The sequence below is a fragment of the Adelges cooleyi genome, unplaced genomic scaffold, assembly GCF_023614345.1.
Source record: "Adelges cooleyi isolate 19-005CV unplaced genomic scaffold, UGA_ACOO_1.1 ACOO_flye_CR_arks_rails_tigmint_CR_PRNA_39, whole genome shotgun sequence".
Classification (NCBI taxonomy): Eukaryota; Metazoa; Arthropoda; class Insecta; order Hemiptera; family Adelgidae; genus Adelges; species Adelges cooleyi.
Window position 1 is genome coordinate 178,976 of NW_026096067.1, and position 25,590 is coordinate 204,565.

General features: G+C 33.2%; 3 protein-coding genes across 7 annotated transcripts; 2 read left to right on the forward strand and 1 right to left on the reverse strand.

Moving 5' to 3' along the window:
- LOC126841546 (NHL repeat-containing protein 2-like) lies at positions 1 to 6,228 on the reverse strand. Its single transcript, XM_050578112.1, has 11 exons — positions 5,986 to 6,228; positions 5,610 to 5,883; positions 5,200 to 5,366; positions 2,607 to 3,095; positions 2,370 to 2,537; positions 2,029 to 2,300; positions 1,598 to 1,928; positions 1,226 to 1,462; positions 1,001 to 1,153; positions 727 to 922; positions 1 to 666 (listed from the first exon to the last, which is right to left on the reverse strand). The coding sequence occupies exons 2-11, from the start codon at positions 5,869 to 5,871 to the stop codon at positions 248 to 250; spliced, it is 2,694 nt and encodes an 897-aa protein (XP_050434069.1). The 5' UTR covers positions 5,872 to 5,883; positions 5,986 to 6,228; the 3' UTR covers positions 1 to 247.
- A 210-nt stretch (positions 6,229 to 6,438) lies between these two features.
- LOC126841547 (apyrase-like) lies at positions 6,439 to 8,960 on the forward strand. 5 transcript variants are annotated; one of them, XM_050578114.1, is made up of 5 exons: positions 6,439 to 6,754; positions 6,846 to 6,922; positions 6,988 to 7,612; positions 8,230 to 8,591; positions 8,691 to 8,960. In XM_050578114.1, exons 2-5 carry the CDS (start codon positions 6,899 to 6,901, stop codon positions 8,901 to 8,903), a joined length of 1,224 nt encoding a protein of 407 aa, XP_050434071.1. In that variant the 5' UTR covers positions 6,439 to 6,754; positions 6,846 to 6,898; the 3' UTR covers positions 8,904 to 8,960. The 5 variants fall into 5 exon arrangements, with proteins under 5 accessions (XP_050434071.1, XP_050434074.1, XP_050434072.1 ...); XM_050578117.1 differs by having other exon boundaries at positions 6,994 to 7,612; XM_050578115.1 differs by having other exon boundaries at positions 6,439 to 6,637.
- Positions 8,961 to 17,919: 8,959 nt separating this feature from the next.
- LOC126841520 (uncharacterized) lies at positions 17,920 to 23,027 on the forward strand. The gene is made up of 3 exons (XM_050578063.1): positions 17,920 to 18,040; positions 20,631 to 20,657; positions 21,675 to 23,027. The coding sequence occupies exons 1-3, from the start codon at positions 17,957 to 17,959 to the stop codon at positions 23,025 to 23,027; spliced, it is 1,464 nt and encodes a 487-aa protein (XP_050434020.1). The 5' UTR covers positions 17,920 to 17,956.
- Positions 23,028 to 25,590: the final 2,563 nt, after the last annotated feature.

Sequence of the window (25,590 nt, forward strand, 5' to 3'; positions counted from 1 at the left end):
CTAAATGTGTACATGGTGGAAATGCAATTTGTTTGAAATGCAAGTATGCAATTGTTTTTAAATAAAATAATTTTCAATTTGTCTGTTAAATATTAATTTACAAACACGCAGTCGTCGACGATTTATAGTTGTCACAAAAGATAAAAGTAAAAAAAAAAAAAAAAAATAGTTTAATATTATTTACTATTATTAAATAGTTATAATTGTATCGAATAAAATTAATCAACCGAATATTTAAGAGTTCATTTTACGTTTTGCTGCTTTCAGTATTATTACTTGAACTTGGCGTTTTGGCAGCGTTCGCCTTAGAGTTTGACTCGACGCCCGGCACTTGGACCGTGTGCGGAAAGTATGCGTCTGCCGCCAATGGAGCGTCCTTGCTCGCAGTGAAGCGCACCTCTACGACGAAATCGAATTGAACGGGCAAGCACACGGGACCCATATCGGTGTCCGTAGTGCAAATGCTGGTTTCGCATCTCAGTATAATAATTTGAGGTTCTTCGTCGCAATCGTATTCTCCGTTATCGTCTGCCGTGTACTCTCCGGCGTCACCTTCTGTCGAGCCTTCTCGCTGGTTCACCGGCATACGGATCAAATACTTAAAATCGGTAGACTGCGTTCCGACGTTGGCCGGACTTTTGATTTCTTTCGATTCCCACGTATTATCTGCGATCGAACAATGATATATTATATTAAAAAATAAAATAGTCAAAAAATTAATCATACCTGGCATTTGTAGGGTCCATTTCAACGGCGGCGAAACTTTTTCAACGCTGTCGCTTTCGTTGGTCACCTGCGACGGCCACGACACTCGACCGCGAACCATCAACTGGGCCGGAGCGCTTCCGTTGTTCGAAAGTCTCACTCGTGCGTTTCCTACTACGTTTTTCGGTTCTTCGATCAACGGGAATTCGAATTTAAGCTAAAACAATATAATGGAATCGATTTAGTTATCGTTGTTAGTCGACCAGTTGTCGTTATTGTTTAACAACACTATTACTTTTTTGGTAACGTAAGAGTTGAAATTATAAGCATAGATCGTATGCGAGTTTGTGTCGGCTATCAACAATAAGCTGCCATTGTCAGTATTAGTTTCATCTTGGTGCTGTCCGTTTTTGTTTTCCACGAAATACAAACCATTTGGTTCGTTTAACTGAAAAAAAAAAAACCATATTGAGAATGTAACTTATCGATTATTTTGCATACGAAGCGAAATCTGTCTTACTTTAACCGGGAGCGGTAAAGCATGGACATTTCCTTTTGCACTCAAATTGGGGTCGGTAGAATTTGCATTGTGCACGCTGCCTCCTCCAACTATGCCGGTTACGCACTTCACCTTGTTGTTGTACGTATCGGCCACGTACAGAGTGTTTCTTTTTCGGTTCCACGCAACAGCCATCGGATGTTGGAGGCGGCTATTGGTACCAGCCGGTCCGTCTATGTCTCCATAGCTAAACAAGTCCTGAGAATACGAGTAAAAGTATTAATAATCAATTTTATATCCAATATTAATTAGTGTCGTATGAAGTTCAAAATGATAAGTTCTTCGGTATCCCATATACAAAAGTGTTAATTATTATTATTAAATTTTTTTCACCGTCGGGTCAGGCGATCCACCACAAACGTTCAATACTCTGGTGCAACAGCGAGTGCTTGCAGGCGCACTGGAATTATTACTGTTTCCGGTGTCTAAATACACACGGCGGATTGTTGAAGACTCGGCGTCCGCAACAAACACTGAAAGATTCTGGTGGTAATTGTACTGGGGTTGACTATCGTCTTGTTGATAATTCTGATAGCCTCCGGTCACTGCCAAACACAAACCGGACGGTTGAGCGAAAGAAGCTCTCAGAGCGTTGTAAGAATTGTTACGATTTTCTTCTTTTCCCGAACCGGCTACACAAACACACAGGCCTTTGCCGCACCATCTGAATAAAGGTAATTGTTTAATGGTTCAACCATTCAGATTACAATACTCAAAAAGTATTTGAACGTATTATTTTAGTTTTGCAATTTTTTTCTTCTTACTTTGACTTGTTCGTTCCTTGTGTAGTTTTATCGAGAAATAACGCCCATAGCTGATGCGAACCTGCCATGGCAATAATGACGGCACGTAAACGTTCCACATACAACACGTCCCACGGAGTGTTCAAACGTTGTATGGTCCACATAGCACCGCCAAAAGGACACAGTCCCGAATTTGGGTTGCTTGCTGCAGAATTTTTTACATCCATGTTGGCCGGCAGAAGCATTTGTCCGTTGCCCGCAACTGTTTTGACCGTTTTCAGTTTTAAATCCACCTGGAAAAATATAAAAAAATTATATTCAAACTTTTATTCGGCAGGAGAGTTTTGCTAAATCGTAGCTACCATTCGTATGGCATGATTTTCTGTGTCGGCTACATATAATACATCATGTGTTTCTCCGAAACAAAGTCCCTGAGGATTTTTAAATAACGCTTCTCTAAATCCTCCGTCTTTGAAACCATGATTGTCAGACGACGGCTTAAGAGGATCACTACCTCCACCAATCACACACTGGGAAAAAAAAAAATAAAAACTATGAATAACAATTTAAAACAAAATTACTATTTTATTGCCGTTTACCTTGACGTATCCTCGGATATTGCATACAATTATACGATGGTGTCCACTGTCCGAAACTGCGACTAGTATGTCGGAATTTTTATTACTTTTTTGAACAACGGTGGCCGTAACTTTTCCCGGATAGAGTAACGGGCTCGCATTTGGAGGGACAGCTGCGTTTTTTCCTCCACTCCCCATAAAGTGGGTGTCCACCTCGATTCCTTCAATCTGATGTCCACTTATCAAATCTGCCGCTTTTAAAATCTCAAGAGAAGAAGATATAAAAGTTTGCAAAAGCTTGCTGTGAAACTGCTCTCCTTGAACGACCAACATTGGCTCACCCAGCGGGCCTACTATTATACAAGTTGGCCAACAACAGCAAGCAAGATCGTTCCACATGGTCGACTCCGTGTCGTTCACTATCGGATGCGTCATTCCGTATCGTTTGACAGCGTGTTGTACATTTACGCTGTTCAATTCGTGAGGAAACTTCGCACTGTGAACACTGATCTGTAAACATCGTCAAACTAGTATTAGATGCACAATAATGGGGTAAAAATTGATAAAAAACCATAACATTTATTTTAAATAATTATTATGTTAACTTGAAACTTCCCAACACGGAGTTTGATATTGTTATGTGAAATTTCAAGGAGGAACAAAAAAGTGAGTAGGTAGCCGAGAGTTCTAGATACAGTCGTTGCCATATAGTTCTCCGTATTTTAAGTCGTTTAACAAATAGATCAACAAATGAGCAATTATAGTTTTGGTAAAAATTTAAAACTTGCATTATGCAATTTATTTAAAACTTTATATTATATTTTAATACTTCATTAATATAATAAAAAAATAATTGAATTTCTTTTTTTTTTATACGAATGTTATAATTTGTTTTTTTTTCGGATTAATTTTATAAAAATACTTTATTTGTTTTTTTGTACTGTATTAAGTTAAACTTATAGTGGTGCTACACCAAAACCTTCATCTTTGTCTTCAATACTTGTAGTGCCGTCTTCGATTAAACCATCTTCTCTGAATGTTACCACTAACTTATCAGTTCTAATCTAATCTTAAAACTTATCTAATCTGTGGTTTCAGTGTTCATACAACCTTCCTTTTCCCAAATCTCAACCTCCAATTTTTTCATATTTTTACAGACTGCTTTCCACTCTGATTTACCGATAGTATAAATTTTTTGTTTACACAGTTCGTCAATATTTCTTTATACAACAACTATGGTTTTGTTTTCACTCGGTGCCAAATCATTTAATTTACTTTCTTTTCTTAGCATACTATCCAACAAATACATAACCGTAACTCCTTTGTGTCTGCCAATTACATTATAAAGTTTTGGCTTAAGCAAACTTGAATAAAAACTAATACTATTTTCAGTTAACCATTTTACTATGGATTTTTTTAAAACTATTTGAGTTTCGAGCTCGGTTAGATTGTTGACAGTGATAAGATGCGCTATCCATGACCACAACACAATTTTGGGTTTAATTTAGTATTACTTTTTCTACGACCCATTCATGATAATTTTCCTTAGTCGTATCGTGGTAATCATCATTGGAAGTTTGAGCTTCTCATGTCAGTAAAGCATTGAAACAAAACCATCTTCTCCTTCAGAATGAACAATTATTTGACGCTTTCCTTTACTTGAAACCGTATTGTCATCGGCAGAACTTCACTATTGACAACATGGGATGACAATATATAACTTTCATCGGTATACACTATTTGTCTACCTTGTCTAAGAAACTATTTTTTTTTAACGTTTTTATGTTGTCCAAAAACTAGTTTAATTTTGTCAACTTAATACATATTATCTACGATAGTTTGCCTTAAAGCACATTGGTTAAAATACAAGTAGTATTATAACGCACGGCACCGAGGGTATTTATCTCTATCGATACAAAAATGTACACTATTGTGGAGTAAAAAAATATACTTTATATATTTTGGAGAGAGTTAAACTTTTAATAGTACGACAATATACAATATATATATATATAATTTTTTTTATTTACAACATAAATCATAGTTTTCTTCCCTCCAAAAGCTATGCCTTGTCGAAGCATAGTTGATAGTTAATTTTTTTATAAATTGTATAATAAAATTATTAGTAATAAGAACCATAGTAACAATAAACAACCGTCGCGGGCCAAACCACTTGCGCCCTAGTCGACGGTGGCGCAAAACACTAGTTTGGAATAGACCTACTGAAAGACCCTGCCGTGGTTGTGTCAAGTTATTTGGAAACGGCTGTACCGAGCTTTAATTGAAATGAGTAGAAATATTTATACTTAACTATCGAAACTAAATATACCTAGCTGTATACCTATTCATTTTTAACGCCTCAAGTAAAATAATGAAATGTCATTTATAACCAATTCAATTTTATAATACGACTGTGACAATGTGCTTAGGTCCTATCGAAAAACCCAGAAAATCCTAGTAAGTCACATGAATGATGGTCATAGAGATCGCTTACGTGAGAAAGTGTCTTTGACTTTTCCAAAAATAATTGGAGTTTTACAGTAGACCAATATTCGAGATAGCAAACAAGATCGTACGAGATAATATTTATTATCTACATATTCAGCATACTTACAATTACGAGTCCTTGTTCGACAGTAAATTTTTTTTCTAGCTTTTCAAGAATAGGAATCATGTGTTGGCAATTGACACAACAATACGTCCAAAAATGAAGTAAAACCAATTTTCCACGTAAATGCTTATGAAATAGTAAAGGCTCTTTACAATTGAACCAATCGAGATCTGAAAAAAAAACCATATTAATTGTACAACAAACATTCGATTATATCAGTTATTATAATAATTAACCTGTTAAATTTTATTAATTTATCAAGTCAATAAAACGAGTCTATCGGTCTTAGCCAATTATACAAATAAATACAAAACTGATATATTAAAATAAAACACAGTTTGGTTCACAAAAAAAAAATTAGGTACGCAAATATTTTTGGCTATGCAAACACAAAAGATCATATTATTTCTTACTAGGTTTGAACTCATTGACTCGCATTCCTTGTTGCGATCCAGATGTCTGTGCTCCTGAGCTTGCATTACACGCCGTTAACATTTTTTGAATATAATCTTCGGTAGTTTCTCGTAAATGAGAAGGGATGTCTACGGTATCGTCGTCCGTAGTGCAATTGCTGCCGTCTTTGTTGACATTTACATCCAAATTGGAGTTTGCCGATCCTGCTGTGGAATTAAAGAGATCAACAAAAACCGACGAGATCTCTAGTACCCGATCCATAGTGGCTAGAGGCTAAAACAAATAAATATTCGATTGCTGTTAATATATATTATTTTTGCATTACAACAACCGAAGAACGGAATATTATGACAGTTTGTAAGACATTATACTTACACGAATTACAAAATAAAATTGTCTAAAGTTTGAGAAAATACAATTCAAAAGCAAAACGTAATTATTGTATTTACGTATTTATGTGTAGCAAAACGCCGAGTTCTTGAGATTTCAGTCTGCTATCGAAATTCGAATTACAATTTTCAAAATAACATACACATTACACGAAAAGTTCTCTGCAGCAGTCGCCGTAGGGAGGTTTATTCGTTATACGGGTACTGTTGAAGCTAGGATCGGTAGGAGCCAAACCGGGGGCTAAGCATCATTCCGTGTCCATATATTGATAACCCGGCTTTATGTTAGTTTACAACTGATAACAATTACCCGCCTCCGTGTTACCGCATACCCGATCCGCGGTATGCACTACATACGGGTATAACGTTTTGCCTCCGTGTTATCGTTTTTATCATTGTTATTATTATTATTACTACTGAATACTGATAAGAAAACACCGCCAGTCGCCACTGAACAGCACCAGCAGCTGTGTTTTTCTGGTTTCTGTACAATAAATAATAATGTACTAGGTACCTACAAACTCTACAATATTATTATGCTGCATAGTTGTTACAATGTATTTTTCTACAATTACCTACGTGCCAAATCGTAAATCCTAACGCCTAATGCATAGTCAAAACGTAATGTATTCGAAAAGGTTAAAAACCATTTTATTTTTTTAACAAAAAATTATACCTGCAGTTATACCTACTAAAATAATATGATAAGCAAAACACGTAATATATATTTCATTGGTTCTTCTACATCAGTTTAGGTATTTTGTTATACAATTTTATTTAGATGTTATCTAGTGTAGTTTGTGTTCAGCTCTTATAAATTCACGACGTTTTTAATTAATTTTATAGACTTCTAGTCGTTTTGGCAATGCTGGTTAAACTTATTCGTGGACTGTACTATAATGTCGATCACAGAAGAACATAATGTAAGAATAGTTAATTATGTATAAGTCGCGAAAATAAAATAATAATCAACATTGTCTGTTTTTAGATACAGGTCGATGAAAATGGTGTAAACTCAAATAATATGCAGAAAGACTTTCGTCAAATTTTTAGTACCACTCATGCCTGTCGAATTTCAAATTGCACTATTCGATTTCAAACCTATCTCATTATTTTCGTCCTACTCGGTGGCATTATTTTCTTGGTGACTCTTTACAATATTGGATATTCGGCTTCAAGATTTGTCAGTAATGGTTTTGGTCAGCCAACTGAGCATTTTGTGTTGAACGAACAACCCAAGTATCCGTTAACACAACCTATATTTGTTGTCAACGTCGGCATAAAATATCGTATAGGCATAATTAGTGATCTGGACAAAGCTTCTATTAGCCCCGATGAGAAAAATACGTGGTATAGTTTTTATAAAAAAGGATATGTCACGTGGTACGCAAACAACAGCACGATTGACGTTGTTTGGGATAATGAGGAACCTGCTGTTTTAAAATCGTCGTTGTCAATGGGAGGTCGAGGAATGGAACTCTCGGAACTAGTCACATTCAATAACAAAATATATACATTCGATGATCGAACTGGAATAGTTTATACCATTGGCGAGGATGATTCAATTCTACCTTGGGTAATTCTCATGGATGGAAATGGAAATATTTTTAAAGGTAATTTATTGACATTTCTAGTTAAGGGAAAAATAAAAAGCAAAATTTCACACGAATAAAAACTAAAATACAAAGTCGGTTTTCAGAATATCGACTACTTAAATTAATAATTATATACCATTTTAGTGACAAAATAAAAAATAATAACTGCCTATTAATAATACTCTTATGCCTGGTTTACCGTTAAATTATGATAAGTTATTTCATTTTATTATATTTATTGATTTTTTTTTTCAAACAAACCATTATTATTTTATTTTATCCAATATTGTATTTTTGATTTATTATGAAACAACATTAGATGGTGTTTATTTTTAAACGTAGTATTTTATAATTAAAAAGAAAAATAACAATACATATACCTAGCCTAGTTGAGAGAGTATGAGTTGACACTTGGCTCCGGGCAACTCAAATTGCCAGCTGAGAAGTTGAGACGATTATTAAAGAGTTGCCCTCTGCTCTCCGGTAAAGCATTAACGACCTGTCAAGGTAGCGAATAGCGTTAACAAACCTGTCTCACGACGTGAGGGTGGTGGTCGTAGTCTTAAGTTATGCGTATTGTGAAAATAATTTTTACACTATTAAAATAAATATTGTAATTTTTTTTTCTTTTTTAGGATTTAAAAGCGAATGGGCAACTGTACACAATTCGGATTTATATGTTGGCAGTATGGGCAGAGAGTGGTTGTCATCAGACGGTGAATACCTCAACGATAACCCAATGTGGATAAAAATTATTGATAAGTTTGGACAAGTGACTCATGTTAACTGGACTGAAAATTACGTTGCACTAAGAACAGCAGTTGATATATATTACCCGGGATACATGATACACGAGTCGTGTGTGTGGAGTGAAGTGCATAACAGATGGTTTTTTCTGCCGAGAAGGAGTTCTATACACCGATATAACGACAAGACTGATGAGCACATGGCCACCAATTTATTGTTGTCGGCAAACGATAAATTTAATGATATTAAGGTATTCAACTTAAATCATATTTGATTTATACATTTTAAAATGTTTCTACCGTCATTCAGAGTTGTCGAATAAAACATTGTTGTAATTGACTAATTCTAGGTAGTTACCATTGGCGAACGAGTTCCCACTCATGGGTTTTCCAGTTTCAAATTCTTACCCGGAACCAATGATAGAATAATTGTAGCGATTAAATCGGAAGAGGTCGGTTCTATAACTGCCACCTACATGACGGCCTTCAATATTGACGGCACAATTATACTGCCAGAAATAAAAGTAGCTAATTTTAAATACGAAGGTATTGAGTTCATATGACGCATATTTAAAATTTTATTTATTAATATTTTTTTTTTTTTTGTGTTGTGATTTTTTTGTGGGTTAAGTATTAAAAAAATGTAAAATTGTTGACGTATGATTTATTTATTATAATATTATAATTGTTCAAGTTTTGCTTCCTCAAAAAACGAAGCTATGGTTCACTGGACAATTTTTGTTCGAATATTGGGATAAGAGTAATGCCATATTATATAAAAATTGAACAACTTGGCATTCTGTCTGTGGATGTGTGTGTGTGTTCGATAGCGACTATGCGGCTTTGAATTTGTAACAGCTATGATTATATTTTTGCTTTTATCAGTCGAGAACCTACCTTGAGCTTACATTACCGAGAACTTTTAGACTCTGATAAGAGTTAATACGTTTTTAGTCTTGTTAGTATGGAAACCGAAATTCTTGTGAGAATTCTAAGAAAATGGACATTTATAAGAAGTACCTAAATTTATTTTACTATATTTATTACTATTATGAAATGTAAATTGAAAATTAACTGCTTAACATTTAGTTTCGCGCTCAACAATTGGCGCATCTTGGTTTGATTCTCATTTCTCGCCCACCGTAACTGATCTCTCCTCTACGTCGAGGGCGTAGCGGTTACAAAATGTTTAACCCGATAGAGTAGCCGAGTAGCCCGGCCGAGGTTCGCTTGTTGCTGAAGTTGGAGAAGCAATCAAATTCAAAGTGAAAACCATTGTACAAGTGGTAGGTAAGTCCAATCCCACCACTGGATATCACCGACGATGATTGACCACTCTGTCGTATGGTGCCCAAGCCGGCGAAAAAGTGCAAACGCGGTAGCCCGTAAGAAGTCCGTAAGAACGGAATCTTTGTATACGCATGAGCGCTCATCGTCATCAGACCGACCGTCGATGTCGGTGCCACGTCCAGCAGTTTATCGGTCAAGTTCACACCCTGTAGACAGTTGCGGGCCACCGAAGCCAACGTGTTGATCCGGTCGTTACTTGAATAGCCGTTAACCAGCCGGGGCATAGCCAACCCGCCAACAACGCGAAACTGCAAGATAACACGATATGTTTTTAAACCCGTAAGAAACTGTACGGTAGTTGAAATAACCGGCAACATGTAGTATATATATATATATATATATACAAGTTTTACACCAGTTCATTGTAATATCTCTTGATCATTTTAAAATTTGGGCATTCTAAATATTAAGTATTTAAAAAAAAATACAAATTTTTATTTTTAATTTAGAAAAAAAATCAAAATAAAATATGTTAGGATGTATTTTTTGAAATTTTTAACTGGTCTGAAACAAGTCTGTTTACATACTTTTTGAGTAATAAGCGCGCATATATATTTTTTTGTTTATTTAAAAATTGAAATATTTGAAATTGATGAATAAATTCTAAAACTAGGAAAACTCAGTTTAAAATTTAGAATTGTTCCAGGAAATACAATATACCATGTAGGTGTCTTATGGTAATTTTTAGTTGAAAATTAAAATCAAAACGTATGTACTTTATTTTACTTTTAGAAAAAACTTAATTTACTTCTGACGAGTTTTGATTTCGAAAAATATCGAATACACAATGTTCAAAACCACGTTAAAAGGCAAAATCGGCTAGGCAAACATTTTCAATAAATTATTATTAATTTAATAATTCAATTTTTTATGTAAGTTACGATATAAGTTTCACAATAGTCGACAAAGCTCTAGAAAATACTAAAAAAAATAAAATTTGAATATTATCTAATATTGTGATATAATATAAACAAAAATGGTTTAAAAAAAAAAAACTGCAATTTATTTTAAACGTATTTTATACATTTATATTATTTTAAATATGTAAAAAAACTATTCATATTTTATGTTACAGTAATGAAATAGTTTTTTGTTTTTTACAACTGAAATAAAATTCGAAAAGTACTTATTCAAATCCATGGCTGTCATTGTTTTCATTACATTATTTCGCTTTTAAATGGGTAATTAAGTATGCATGTTTCTAATCGACTTTTAACATTTACCTACGCTTCGAAACTACCCTTTAAGATAATGTTTTTTTTATCAAATATATTCTAAGCGATTTAGTGTCTACACACTGTATGGATTTTATTTGGAAATATTTTTATTTCATTCTAAAAATCACTGCAACATGAAATTTGGAAAACCTTGTACGTATCACTGCTCCGGTAGAACAATGACACAGCTGCAATAATTGAAATTTTACAGGAGAACCAAAACGCCAAATTGTTTACACATCGATAGTTCACGAACGCACAATTAATTACGAAATTGAGGGCTTGACCAGAAAACGACCACAGTTGCATCGTTTTTCGACGAAGCATTTAGTCCATTTTTACCGAATTTTGCAGCTGTGTCGTTGTTCTACCGGGGCGGCGATATGGTGTTCAACAATTCTCTGATCCGTGTCACTAACTAATGCGATAAACAAAACAATAACTGTCGTACCCGGACCGCGGCGTCGTTGCCCAAGTGTAGCGTGTGCTGGCCTATGAACTTCGAAGAGACGAACGCGTCGTCGGTGGTTAAAAAACCGAATTTGTTTGTCGCTGTCATTATGAGCCCGGGGGCGGGTAAAGTTTTTTTATGTCTTCCGCCGCCCGTGTTGTCGTAGGAAAACCGGTTGGTCAGGTCCACTTGCCACTCTCTGAAAATACCCTCCCAATGTCCGGGCTGCCTGTAAACGTCCAATTGAACAAACTGCTGAAAGTTCCTCAACGGCGACCACCTCAGACCGGCCGTCGCGCCCATGTACTTAGCAGGACAAGGCCGTCGCCACGTGTTGTGGAAAAACGATAAGAAGCCCGTCCAAGTGGCCGCGACCGGCAGGTGAGCAGTCAACGAATTTTTCGAATTGACGTTTTTGTCCAAAAACGATTCGGCAGTCAAAAAGCATCCGTTTTTTACGTTCACGCACCTAGGGAAAAGGACACGGACATAAATTACAACTTAGTAGGCTCTGGACGCGCACGCGTATCATCCGGAGTAATGACTTATTGTTATATTTCGCAACAATCCCACCGTCATATGTCTTAAAACTGTCCATTTTGCTATCTGTATTATACGTTTTTAGCTGGAGTCGATCCAAAATGGTCGCACACGATCCGCGGTATCGACATTGTGACAATAATACAAGAAAACCAGGTAAAACGAAAAGAAGGGGACGGGAATTTATCAAATCCGAAAACTAGGGAAATCAGCTGATCACAAGACACGTTTTTATGACTCGATGTCATTTCTTCGAGGAAAATATAGATTCCGAATAACCCTTCCCAGTTTTTTTTCTGCTTCCTGCAAAAATTTGTAAATCAGTACAGGAGGAGTTAACAACAAAGTTGGCTTAAGCAATTATTTAATCAGAATGCGATTTCATAACAATCAAACGCTTCGATACTATGCGGCGATTAGTAAGTATCTAGCATTGTCTAAACTAGAACAGTCTGAACCAAGCACAGTATAAGCAACCCAGCATAGTGATAAATTACAAAAGTGGGGTCCTGTATGAACAGGATGTATGATTTCAAAATAGAAAGCATTGACTTTCACAACTTTTGCAAATGATTTTTTATCTATAGAGGTTCTGCTCAAGTCTCAAGTAAATCGGCCCAAAGGAATACAATTATTGTGACTACACACGAAAAAAAAAATAATCATACTGCGTTGGAAAACCAATATCTTTGGTGTTGTAAATATATAATGTTCTAGACACTTTATCTTAAAAATATTATTAAAACTAACCAGTAAAGTGGATTTGGGGTATAGGGGTAACGGAACATATAGTGATTGGGGAGGTCACAGGCCTAAATGAATTATTACAACTGAAAGAGATAAAATCACTTTAAAATAAACGCTTCGCATTGAAATGGTAGAATTACAAATATCGCTTAAAGTATTGTAATGACATAACGTGCTAAAAAAATATATTTTTATGGCAAGGGTGGATACGATTTGGGTTGACCGTCTTTCTATAGTAATTTATTGCCAGTATAACTCAGAACCCATACATAGCAATTAACAATATGATAAAATTGTTTTCAATATCCGTTGTCTGTAGATTCATTGACACGTAGCAACCTAGACATTTACTATGGCCATAGGGTAATTATCTCCATTTTTTGGGGGTTTTCCTTAATAGGACAAATGTGGGACTACAGATTTTCGAGAGAAATGTATATGTTATAGATAGCTGCTCATTCTACATTGGGATTAATTTTTATAGTACCAAGTACCAATCGCATCCGGAGTTGCTACATGAGTAAAACAGTCCACAGAAAAAAAGTTATCGAATCTAAGAGCAATAAATACACCTAATCAACTTGCGTTAAGTTGCTGATCTCCGAGAGAATGATTTTAGAAGAAAATCTTTGGATAGGTTTTCGATATAAACAAAAGTCAATGGAGGACTTGAAAAAATCAAGAACTACAGCAAACGTGCCAGAGATCATAGTTGTACTAGAGTTACAAAAGAAACAGGCCATTAGGGCGCCCACGTGCAAGATGGGGAGATCGTGAAATGGATACGACAGATCCAGATCCAGATTGGAGGGAATTAGCTTTAGACGATAGAGAGATGAAACTAGCTTTTCTTTTGTCATTGCGGTACCTTCACGACCGTAGACTGGGAGAAGAATAATCGTCTTACGTTAGCTGTACTCCTGCAGAGGTTTCGCACACGTTCGGGTGCGTGGAGACCGACAGATTGCTTGATCCTATTTGCCAGGAGACAGGTTTAGCCTCTTCAATGTCGAAACACAGCCGGTAACCGTTGGGAGTGGCATTGAGCCCGACGCTATTCTCGACTGTCACTTGGACCGATTCAAAACATCGAGTCTGTTCTAAACGGGTTCTCGCTAAACGAGCTTCGTGGACGATATTGTCGAACCCATTGACCTCCTTCAAGCCGGCCACGCACATTTCGAAAATGTCTTTTTTGACATTTTCCAATCCGCGCGCAACTATGGCGTCGACAACGGCTGTCGCGTCCGTAGAGCACTTGCTCTGCTTGGTCTCTTTCACCGTTACACCTTCCCCTTTGAAAATGGAATTTTTCAGGATGAAAGGCCCAACAGTGTCCTTAAGTCGATTTAATAAGTCCATGATTGGATTTCAGAACACGCGATACACGGTAGTTGAATTGAGCAAACGATATATAAATAACATACAAACAAAAATTAGATAACAAAGAGTTGTTTATACTAGTAGTTTAGGAGAAAATGTTATGGGTTACAACTTTTGTTTTGAAATTTAGCCAGCGTGTATAACGTTTGTTATAATTACCTACATAGAATCTTTAGAATTTTTGGTTAAGTGACTTTTTTTCTTCTAACCATTTTTTAAAGTAAAATTTGCCATAGATTTTATCAAATTTTTAGATAAAAATGTCGATGCCTTTATAACACGAATCAGCTTAGATCAGTGGTTTTCAACCTTTTCAACAACAAGGCACACTTAATCTTCCACAAAATTCTTGTGGCACATCAAACCATAGATTTGATTATTTATTTCTAATACCATCTTGATTCTAGAATCTAGATGGTATTAGACTTAAGAGTTAATGATTGTAAAATAAATTAATGCAATGATGAATAGTTTTATACGAGGATCATGTTCATCACCCGACCAGAAAATCCTATGTTTAAATAATTTTCATGATACTGACGTCTGATAATATTTTTTGTTGGTTCACTCATGACTCACTTAAGTGTTGTTAGCAGAACGAGGTATAAATTTATCCATAATAATAATTATTATTGAATAAAAATATGTAATTAATTTAAAAAAAACCATATACTGTTATATAAAATAAACTAAATATTACGCGATGAGTATAATAATATAATGTAACTATAGTTGTGTCCCGTGCACTATACATTCGCACACAAACGAAGACAAAAATAATAAAAAAACTAAGTATAAACATTAGAACCACCGTGGTTGAGATAAAAAAGAACTAATCAAAACAATATAAAACCAACCGGTCCAGACGTCTGGCAAACTTCAGAAAAATAGGATTGAAGAAAAATGACCATTTTAAAATAATATAAATAAATTGTACATTTTATTTTCGGTTTTTCCATTATTTTTTTTGTCGTTGACTGCCAATAAGCTCCATAACACGAGGAAATACTACACACTTATACAACTTTTAAGATTTAACGCACACCTCGAAGACGCTCACGACGCACCAATGTGCCGCGGCACACCGGTTGAAAACCACTGGCTTAGATGTATAATATCCTTTTTCCCCGATTTAGAATTGATGAGAGATTTTTAGAAAACGATCCAGCGACAGGACAATGATCACACGTTTATCAGTGCTAAAGAATTACTTAGTTTTATTAAAATAGTCAATGACACGGCAGACCGAGCGATTAAAATGATAGAAGGTTTCAATGAGGCATTGACAAGCAATGGAGAACAAAAGTAAATTATCTCATGTTGTGATCAAGAAAAAAAACCAGTACAGTGGGGTCGGGGCATAGTGGGGACGGTGCATAGTTGGGTCGGGGCATAGTGGTGACGGGGAGGTCACAGGTTTACAGGAATTTTTAAATCTGAAAGTGATAAAATCACTTTCGAAAAAACGATTGGATGCAAATCGGTAGTTAGTATTTTCAAGCCAGTACAGTCCAAACCAAGCGCAGTATAAACCAGCAAAGTTAGAAAGTTTTAAATGAAGGTTCTGTATTTACAAATGAGCATCAAAGCGTTAATTTGAAAGTGATTTTATCCGAGAGGACTAGTACAGTAGAGTATAGGCATAATGTAATCAAAGCAATGAGGAAACAGAGAGGTCACTGGTCTACAAGAATTATTATAAATAAAAGTGATAAAATTGAATAAAATCGCTTTCAAATAAACGCTTTGATGCTCATTTGTAAATACAGAACCTTCATTTAAAACTTTCTAACTTTGCTGGTTTATACTGCAAAGTATGCTGGTTAACTTTAAGTCAAAAGTGGTACTTGAGCACAAAACCTAATAGTATCATTCTGCATAGGTATAAATAAAATTGTTTTAATGATTTGATCAATTTTTTTTAAAGATTTTAGGTGTTTTTGTTAAAATATACGCAATGTGCGAAAACACGGTTTTCCGGCAATTAAAAAAAAACAGTAGTGCCGAATTTTTCACCCGCTTAATATGTTATGGATACATATGAGTTCCAACTACTGGCAAATTTTCAACCCAAAAGTTTTAAAATTACGGCTAAAAACCCCGAAAAACAAAAAAACTTGTACCCCCCCTAGGGGGCGGGAAATGGGTATATTTTGAATTTGACAAAACTGACGTGCGCGGGCATACCTAATAAATATTTCTTATACATTTCAACTCGATCCGACTCTTTTTCTCGATACTATAGCCAGTAAAAGTTCTAACTTAAAAACTCGTACGGTTTTTTTTTTGTTTTTTCAACTTTCGTCTGTGAAGACTTAAACTTTTTCAACTTTTACCCCCCCAAAGTACAAACTAGACAAAATTTGTGATTTATAGAGTTGCTATTCGAAGGAATTGGTCAAGTATTAAAAAAGTTACAGTGTATACAGCGAAAAAAAAAGCCCACATCAGAGTAAAACCAATACCTTCTCGCTTTGCATCGAAGCTAAAATGTCATCAAGATCAGTTAAGTAGTTTCGGAGTTCATCGCGAACAAACCGTGTGAATGGAGATTTTTATACGTATAAAGATATAAGTTTATAGAATAATATTAGGATATATATAAGGATATAGAAGGATCTTTACATCAGAGCACTTATTTGTTCAATAGGGTGGAATTCTCAGCGTCAAGCATCAGACACGCTAAGTTCAACCGAAGCTGAATTTGTCGCAAGTAGTGAAATTATAAGAAACTTAATTTGGTATAAAAAATTGTTAACCGAATTAACAAATGGAAAGAGATTGTACAAACCCATTTTGTAAATAGATAATCAAACTACTATTCGTTTGATTAGGAATGTAGTTTTTCACAAAAGGTCAAAACATATTGATATTGGTTACCATTTCATTCGGGAAAAGTTTGAAGAAGCCGTATTTCAAGTGCAGTATAAGGCGTGAGGAGGGTCATAGTAAATATATATTTTACACACATCAATTTGTAGTTATATTAATAGCCATATAAAAATTATAACTATTAAATACATCAAATTCTCAATACCTTCATTAATATACGTATTTAATATAACTGATATATTTATTATAATTAGCTTAAGACTAAAATTTAAAGTAAAACTCGATTTTCGTACGTAGTCATTTTAAAGTTTAGTAAATACTACCGATACATTAGTCATTATAAAATCTTTGCAAACTAAACAAATATAATAAATCTGTGTTGAAAATTAGACCTCAAATTTTTTTTAATTTTCCACCAACTTAATGTCGCTGCTATTTTAGCTCTTCGTAATTTTAACAAAAAAAATGTATGTTTCTATTTTAAAATCTAAAGTTGCTATCGAAAAAACTCATTGGACATGGGGGTAAGAACATACAAATTTGTGAAAAATTGAGATAACATTATACAAACACAATATGAAATAAAAAATTCAATTATTAATTATACACGGTCAGATACTGAGTGGCTTATGATAAAACATTCACCCTGTACATGGATATTTATGTATAGTATACTTGTCTATGTTATATACAATGCTACAAGCCTTTCCGATTAAATTCCACTTGAACCTAACCTATGGTTATAGGTAAACTGCTATGAATATTATTGACGGCATGTGTATAGACACATAAATTGACTATAAATGATTCTTATAGAAACTTAAAAATGAGCCAAAAATGTTTTAAGTAATAATATAGAGTGTAATACCCATTTCAGTATTTTGCTCACTCTATATTATTCGAACCTTGTCGAAATGATATTGTTTTTTATTTAACTAATGTCGTCTGTACAAATAGCTGTATTGTATATTAATAAATTTTACTTAATGTCATATTTTAAATACTGCATCGAAATTCAGCATAACGCTGTGCCTGACTTTCAATTAAAAATTCATTTGTTTCTTATTGTCGTACTGCATACAAGGTTTTCGAGAAAATGATTGTGATAATTATACTTGTGTTGGCGTATTTTAACGTTTTAGCGATAGCAACACGAACTGACCAACATTTTCAAGGAGTGGTAAATATTTTAGTCGAATAATGTCTTTTTTGTTGTTCGTTTTAGTAGATACGATAGTTATATTATGTTTTTGATAACGCTAAAAAATGTTTTACGTTATTGGGATGGAAAATTAAAGTAATTTTATCATACTATAAAAATTTTACCATACATTTTTTAATGCAACAGTGTAGTAGGTATATTTATATCAACTATATAAAATTATATTATACAAACCCAATAGTGTATATGCAAATAATGCACATGTAATATGACTCATTGATATGACTCATTGTACGCACCTGCATCCGAATAATACCATGATGTACTATGCTAATTATATTAAATAAAACAAAACACACGTCATACATTGTGCTGGCCAATCACAGAATCACAAAATGACGTAAATAGCTCCCTCCACAAACACTGGAAAAAGCCTTCAATTTTTGCCCTTATTACCTATTGTAAAAACACAATAGCGGTCAGTTCTCAGTTGTCAGTTGCCATCGTCAGTTCTCAGTTGTCACTCGTTTAATTCAGTCGTCGCACAGTGGTCCGAGAGTGAATTCTAGGCGCTCAAAAGTCCTATTAATAAATATGCAAAAAAATATCAAAACAATTATGAATTATTAATTTTAATATGTTTATTAGACATAATATAAAATTTCAAGGTCATATGTGTACCTGGACGTTTTTTATTGCTATTTAAAGTTCAGTTTTTATAGTTTGGCGGTTATTTTGATTTAAAAAATAATATTTCGTTTACAACTTTTTTACCCTGTGATATTTTTAAAAAACAATTTTTAATTAAATTTTTTAATTTAACTAGTAGATAACCAAAGGAAAAAAATATTTTTTTTTAAAAATAATTTTTTTTAAACTAGTTATGATAATTTTGAATGAAAAATATCAGATGTTTTACATGTTTTTTTTTTTAAGAGAGTAGTACTAAAATTTGCCAATTTTTACCCACATAGCAATACATAGGTGTTGTAGAGCAAGTATTCAGGTTTTTAAAAATATTAATTTTTATTGCGACAGACAAAAATTAATTAGTACACAAGGCAAATTAAAAAGTATGATTTTTCAGTTTAGCGGTTATTTTGTTTTCAGAAAATAATATTTCGCTTACAATTTTTTTACCCTTTGATATTTTTTTTTTAATTTAACTAGTAGATAACTAAAGGAAAAAAATTATTTTTTCCAAACTAGTTATGATAATTTTGAATGAAAAATATCAAATGTTTTACATGTTTTTTTTTTTTAAAGAGAGTAGTACTAAAATTTGCCAATATTTACCCACATTGCAATACATAGGTGTTGTAGAGCAAGTATTCAGGTTTTTAAAAATTTTCCGATAATGTTGAAAATTTATTTATTATTAAAGCTGATAGTATAATAATTGATGATTGCAGTGATGACTTAATTGCATCACTATCAGCATTAGAAATAAATTAAAAATTTCAGTAAATAATCGTACTATTTCATTAATTTGCCTTGTGTACTAATTAATTTTTGTCTGTCGCAATAAAAATTAATATTTTTAACTGACCCAATATACAAATTGCAAATTACTAAATTAATAAAGAGGGTTTTCATTTATAGAGTTCACGTTCAAATGAAGTTAATAACAGTTAGTTAAACTGATTAGGAATCTGAAAATATTAAGCTGCTCGCACTTATATAGTTTGGAAGTTATAGAGACAATTACCAATTACATATTTTACTCATTATACATTTTGATCTGACACCTTATAAAATCCCTACAAATGTCCTAAAAAAAATGTTTTTATGCTCAACAATTTTAAAATAATGCACCTATAATATTATAATATTTTTTTTTTTGATAAATAATAACCTATTATATCTATATACTAATATTATCATAAAATAAACTTATCAATGATAAGTTTCGTATAAAAACCAAATTTAAATGAAATTCAAAAGAGTATCGGTAAAAAAAGGTTATACAGATATCTAAGTTTTGACATCGAGTACTTTCAAAAAAATTTCAACTGTCGATAAATATAATAAAAGTATTATATTATATTATATTATTATATTTTATTTGTTATAAAAAAATATCTTGTTAACATGTAAAATTCTTAAACCGATACTTAAGTGGTTTCGAATTTTAGTGGTTAATGCGCCATAAAATTCTTAAACATTGAAACAAACAATTTGGAAATAAAAAAATTGCAAAATTATTATTTTTTGTTTTCATTAAAAAGTTATAACGGATTTTTAAAAAAGGAGCTCACCAAGCTAGGTTAGGAAAAAAAGTGCTTTGAACTATTAGCCCTACTCATAAAAATGTTTATAGTCATTTAAAATGATAACTTAAAATTGACTAGTTACTTTCAAACTGATAGCATACGGCAACAGTAAAGGTAATATCGTGGAGTGTTGCATTACGCAAGATACTTAAATGTCTAGTGAGAGCGCAATGTTTTCACAGATTTGTAATCAGCATGACAAGTTCAATTGATAAAAAAAAATAATGGAAAAAAGAGTTTTCGTGTGAACTAGATTTGTTCCAAATTTTATTCAATGAAATAATATAGAAATTGCAAATAACTGAATTTATAAAAACGGTTTTTATTTTTTTTAGAGTTCAAATACCATCATAAATAAACAGGTAATAGTTGGTTAACAGTTATTACAACGGATTTATAGTTTTAAGTACACGTTATAAAAACATTTTTTTTAGCTTGATCAGTAAACCATATTTTTAATCGTTTAATTTTATAAAGTTTAATTTTTAATTTTTCTTGTCTAAATTTTAAAACAATAATTTCCTAAATATTGTTGCTGAAATTAAAAATTTGTTGAGATTCTAAGCCATTTAATCATCCTATACAAATCAATAAAATACGAAGTAATAAAATGAGTAAAAGTGATTTATTATTATTATTTATTGCAGAATAAACAAATTTTTTTCAAGGGTGAGAGACATGAAGAGTAGAGAGAAGCGCTTGGATGAAGTGTAGGAGAGCATCAGGTGTTTTGTTTGACAGGATGATGCCAATGATATTAAAAGGTAAATTTTGTAGGACAGTTCTGAGGCCAGTACTGCTATATGGGTCTAATTTTGTGTAGTAGACAAGAAAACTGAACTAAAAATATATGTAGCAGAGATGACAATGCTAAGATGGATGAGTTTAGTGAATATAGAGGATAGAATAAGAAATAAACACATACTTAAGGGGGAGTGTAGAAGTTGCATCAATTGTGGGGAAAATGAGAGAGAACAGGTTGTTATGGTTCGGTCATGTTATGAGGAGAGATAATACAGAGGCAGGGAGAGTTGTTATGAAGATGAATGTAAAGAGAAAGAGAGGAAGGCCAAAGAAAAGATGGATGGACGGAATAAAGAGTAATATGAGAATAACTGAAGTGATTGAACGAGATGTAGAAGAACGAGCTCTATGAAGGCGTAGGAATGGGGTGGCTGACCCTATGTAATTGAGAGAGTAAAGCGATGATGAAGAAGATTGCAGAATTAACTAAAATAAATTCAAGGTTTCATAAAATTAACTATGAATACTGTGTTTACTCAATAATTATTTAGACTTTATTTTTAAATAAAATATAAATGCAACATTTAAAATTTTTATTTTATTTATGTTAACGTCGATCAATACAATTGAAATAGGAATATTTGGAAGAGCTGTACAACGCAGATATTGTACAATCGTTAAATTTTTTGCCGACGTTAATTGATAAAGACGATGTGGACATCAACGAAAATGACATTAGACTTCTTTCGGAAGAATGCTACTCTGACGAACGTTGTTTAAACGATAAAAAAACGTCCGTTAAAAAGTACCACCAGAAAATGCAAGCAATCCAGTGTATTCACGGATCGTTCATTTTGAAAGTTTTGGACGAACTGGAAGAAATCATATGCGACGAAAAATCATCCAACATCAGCCAGCTAAAGAAATTACTTCGAGGACTTGGAACATATTTTTATCTGACAAACATGATGTGCCTGTTACACTGGGCGAAATGGAACGCTTACGATTGGCAAATTGAAATTTTTACCTTTGTGTCGGGTCTTACGAATTCGGACACAAACATTAAAAAATACAAAGAACGTTTCAGAAATTACAACGTACGCATGCGAGAAGACGTGGTAGGGTTTATTGGCCGATGTGTCCACCATAAATATTTATCGTGTCCAGGCCAAAAAACTTCAGGGGAGGCACCGTTTTCCTGTCTTCTCGACAACGCTTACTCGCGTATGGACTTGTTGTACAGAATCAGTGCGTTCACCACCCACAGACTCTTCGAACACTACTCCGTACGGAATCTCATGTTGGTGCATTTGTATTCAAATGACGATTTCATTTTCGACTGGTCGACGTCTGACGTCGGACTTGAAGCGGAAAATGTCAAAAGCCAGTTGATGGAATACGGCACGTCGTACCGTAAACTTCAGTCGAAACATAAATGGGAATTGGATCCGATCGGCGGCAACAAGTACAATGCCCTGATAGCGAAATGCATCCGCTTAAGGATTGTGTACGCCGCATGGTTTCACTTAAATGCATATCACAAATTACTGAGCCGGCCTCTTGACGGAGACGTACGAGAGTTCATGGAGAAATCACTGGTCCAAATCTGGCATACGCTAGTTTTTCCCATCAAACGTGCCTTGAGGACGTTTGGATTTGACGGAAACATCTACTGGTCTGCAATACGCGTTATGATGGTCGACTTAACCAAGATTAGCAAACAAGTACTCGCGGCGCGGGAAGAGTTTACGAGAAATTATTTTTGTCGAGCTGTAGAACACTTAGGACTCGCCCGGGAATCCGATGTCAATCGAAAATTGCAGGAACTAGTGGTGGCAAACGGTGAAATGTATGACAGGATCAAAGCCAATGGCGACATGCTAGACGATTACACCGATGCGATATTACGTGCACTGAGTCCGGTCGACGGCACGTTTATTCGTATAATAGTTTCTGCCGAAGGAAATAAAACCTTTGTAACGCGTTAGACGATAAGGAATTGATAAATATTGCTTATATTTTTTTTTTTTGTGATTACAAATCTAATAAACCTACTCGAAATTGACACATGTGTGTTTCCTGTATAATACTTTTCTGCAAGCCTACGTGTTACATTAGCCTTAAAAGTATTGTTGAGCCTTAACATGTTTTTTTTAATATCTGGATAAAATAGTAGTTGACTTGTTGGCTCCTCGTATGCGGAGTGGAGTAGTATAACTATGGTGTATTTTCTTTTATCTCAGAAGTCGAGACAATTTTTTTCTTGGGTACTGTTTTACTCGAATCGAAATCGTATACGATTAGATGTATGTGTCATATGCCTAATTCTAAATAATCTCAAATCAACATTTAGTTTAATGTATTTTTATTTTATATTTAACATGGATATATTGTTGATTGGGATACAAAAAAGTTCATTTCGATATTCTCGCGTTACGCTTAGACATATTGTGTAATAAAATATTTGAGTTAAGAAATTAGATACGGGAGATTGGAGAATATAGGGAGGAAATAAGAGATAAATGATAATTGATAACAGATACTCCAAAACATATCCAAGATTCAATGTTTTTTCGTGGAATGGAGAAAAAACCTAATTTTTTTTGACGCAATTTTATAATGTTGGCCAACGTTTTTCTATAACAAAAAAATAAATAAAATAAACAATTTTTAACTGAACAAGTTTAGCTCATATGATAGCTCATATGTACTCGAATTCCTAGTTTATTAATATATGTCATATAGGTTTATATGTATAATAGTATCTACATGACGTGTATTTTTATGATATGTATATAAGACGATAGCAGCGACCGCATCATTCACCGGCATCCCACCAGGGTTTTAAAATTTGTTAACTATTTGTACTCGAGATCTATTAGAAAAACTCCAAGGGAACACGCTTATAATCTTATGTCTAAACTAGTGCAAAGGAATTTTTTTTACACATTTTATTAATATTTTTCGTCATGAAATTTTCGGTATTCACAAATTCTAAACTAATAACAAAAGAATAATATTATTTACTTGAACGTTTTTCCTATTAAAGTATCAGTACAAGGTTATATTTTGATAAACACTATAGAAATGGTATTATATGTTATAGATTATTGCTTAGCCATAAATTAATATTGTATCATATCAATATTGTATAATCGAGATATAAAATGAGTGTTTCTGTTACAAGAAAGCCCTTATGGCAATCCTCGCCATTTATATTTCTGCCACGCCACACAAGTTTGCATGTCTATAAATGGAACCAATTCCTACGAATGAAGGTGTAAATTGCAAGGTTACTTCAATTGTAGCGAATTAATCAAACATGATATATTTTAACTGTCTGGAAATCACAAACGTCACATAAATAAAATGTATTATTTATTAAAATGAATTATTTTCTTACAATATAAGGCGAACATGCCGAAGTGTAATTGTTTCAAAAATGCCTTAAAGTTTAACACTTCTTACAATGAAAATAATAAAATTTAGTGAAATGCACGGCCAGCTTTAAGGGAAACAGGAATTATAGAAATAGTGATGGGCAAAGAACTAGAATTAAATTATATACCTTTCACCCAATCCTGTGCAGGCCATTTTTCATAAAAATCAAATTTTATGTTTATTAGTACCCAGTATTATACATACATAATACATTATACATTATGCGTAATATACCAACAGAGTATAAAAAAATAATTAACACAAAATGTGGATTAAAACCCATGAATGTAAAACTAAATAATTTGTATATATAAATTATAATATTGAGTACTCAAACTAGCGCAGAACCATATTTTTTATCATTGTGAATACATTTATTTAACCCCTGAGCAGAATAGGTGTATTACTTTTATACTTTAAGTAAAGATAAAAAAAAAATTAAATCATTAAATAAACATCCGTATGCATATATACATCTTTGACTAGTGTCCTGATAAAAACAAATTTATGTCATTAATAGTAATTATTATGTTATATCAACAGAGAGTTCTGCCAACCATATTATGTCCTTTACTACCTATCCCATAGGCCATATGTTTGATATATTATGTTATGATAGTAGTGATAAAGTACTAAAAAAAATGGTGTAAATAAAAATATTTGTTATTAAATTAATAAATTAAATAATAAATTGTCTTGCATTTTTATTTACCCAAATGTATAGAAGAATAATAATTGTTTATAATATTATACACAATAATATTATGCGCAATAAATAATGCATATAAATATAAATATATTCTTATTTAAAATTAATATTAGATAGATTGCTGAGTTGCTAAACATTAATACTGAAAATAATATACTCTTTGTACAATACTATATTTCAATTATTATGAATTCGATATTTATTTCTTTGTATTAGTTATTTAGCTGAACGTACTAGTAACTAAGTAATGTTTTCGAAATTCCTTTCTAAAAATTCCTTCACTAGTATTCAGTAAAACACATATTACCTGTAAATCGAAAATCTACATTTAAGTTTTGTATAGCCATATAAAACAAAAAGGTAATAGAATAAGTATTTAGCTGTGGGTCTAAAGTTGAAAA

Bases quoted from the DNA above. Each gene is read 5' to 3' on its own strand.
- LOC126841547 (XM_050578114.1), top strand. From the start codon at position 6,899: ATGTCGATCACAGAAGAACATAAT. The intron at 6,923-6,987 runs GTAAGAATAGTT...GTCTGTTTTTAG, and splicing joins CGATCACAGAAGAACATAAT to ATACAGGTCGATGAAAATGG. The intron at 7,613-8,229 runs GTAATTTATTGA...TTTCTTTTTTAG, and splicing joins AAATGGAAATATTTTTAAAG to GATTTAAAAGCGAATGGGCA.
- LOC126841520 (XM_050578063.1), top strand. From the start codon at position 17,957: ATGATTGTGATAATTATACTTGTGTTGGCGTATTTTAACGTTTTAGCG. The intron at 18,041-20,630 runs GTAAATATTTTA...TATTTTTTTTAG, and splicing joins ACCAACATTTTCAAGGAGTG to AGTTCAAATACCATCATAAA. The intron at 20,658-21,674 runs GTAATAGTTGGT...CAATTGAAATAG, and splicing joins ATACCATCATAAATAAACAG to GAATATTTGGAAGAGCTGTA.
- LOC126841546 (XM_050578112.1), bottom strand. From the start codon at position 5,871: ATGGATCGGGTACTAGAGATCTCGTCGGTTTTTGTTGATCTCTTTAAT. The intron at 3,096-5,199 runs GTAAGTATGCTG...CGATGTTTACAG, and splicing joins TCGAACAAGGACTCGTAATT to ATCAGTGTTCACAGTGCGAA. The intron at 667-726 runs GTATGATTAATT...GTTCGATCGCAG, and splicing joins ATGGACCCTACAAATGCCAG to ATAATACGTGGGAATCGAAA.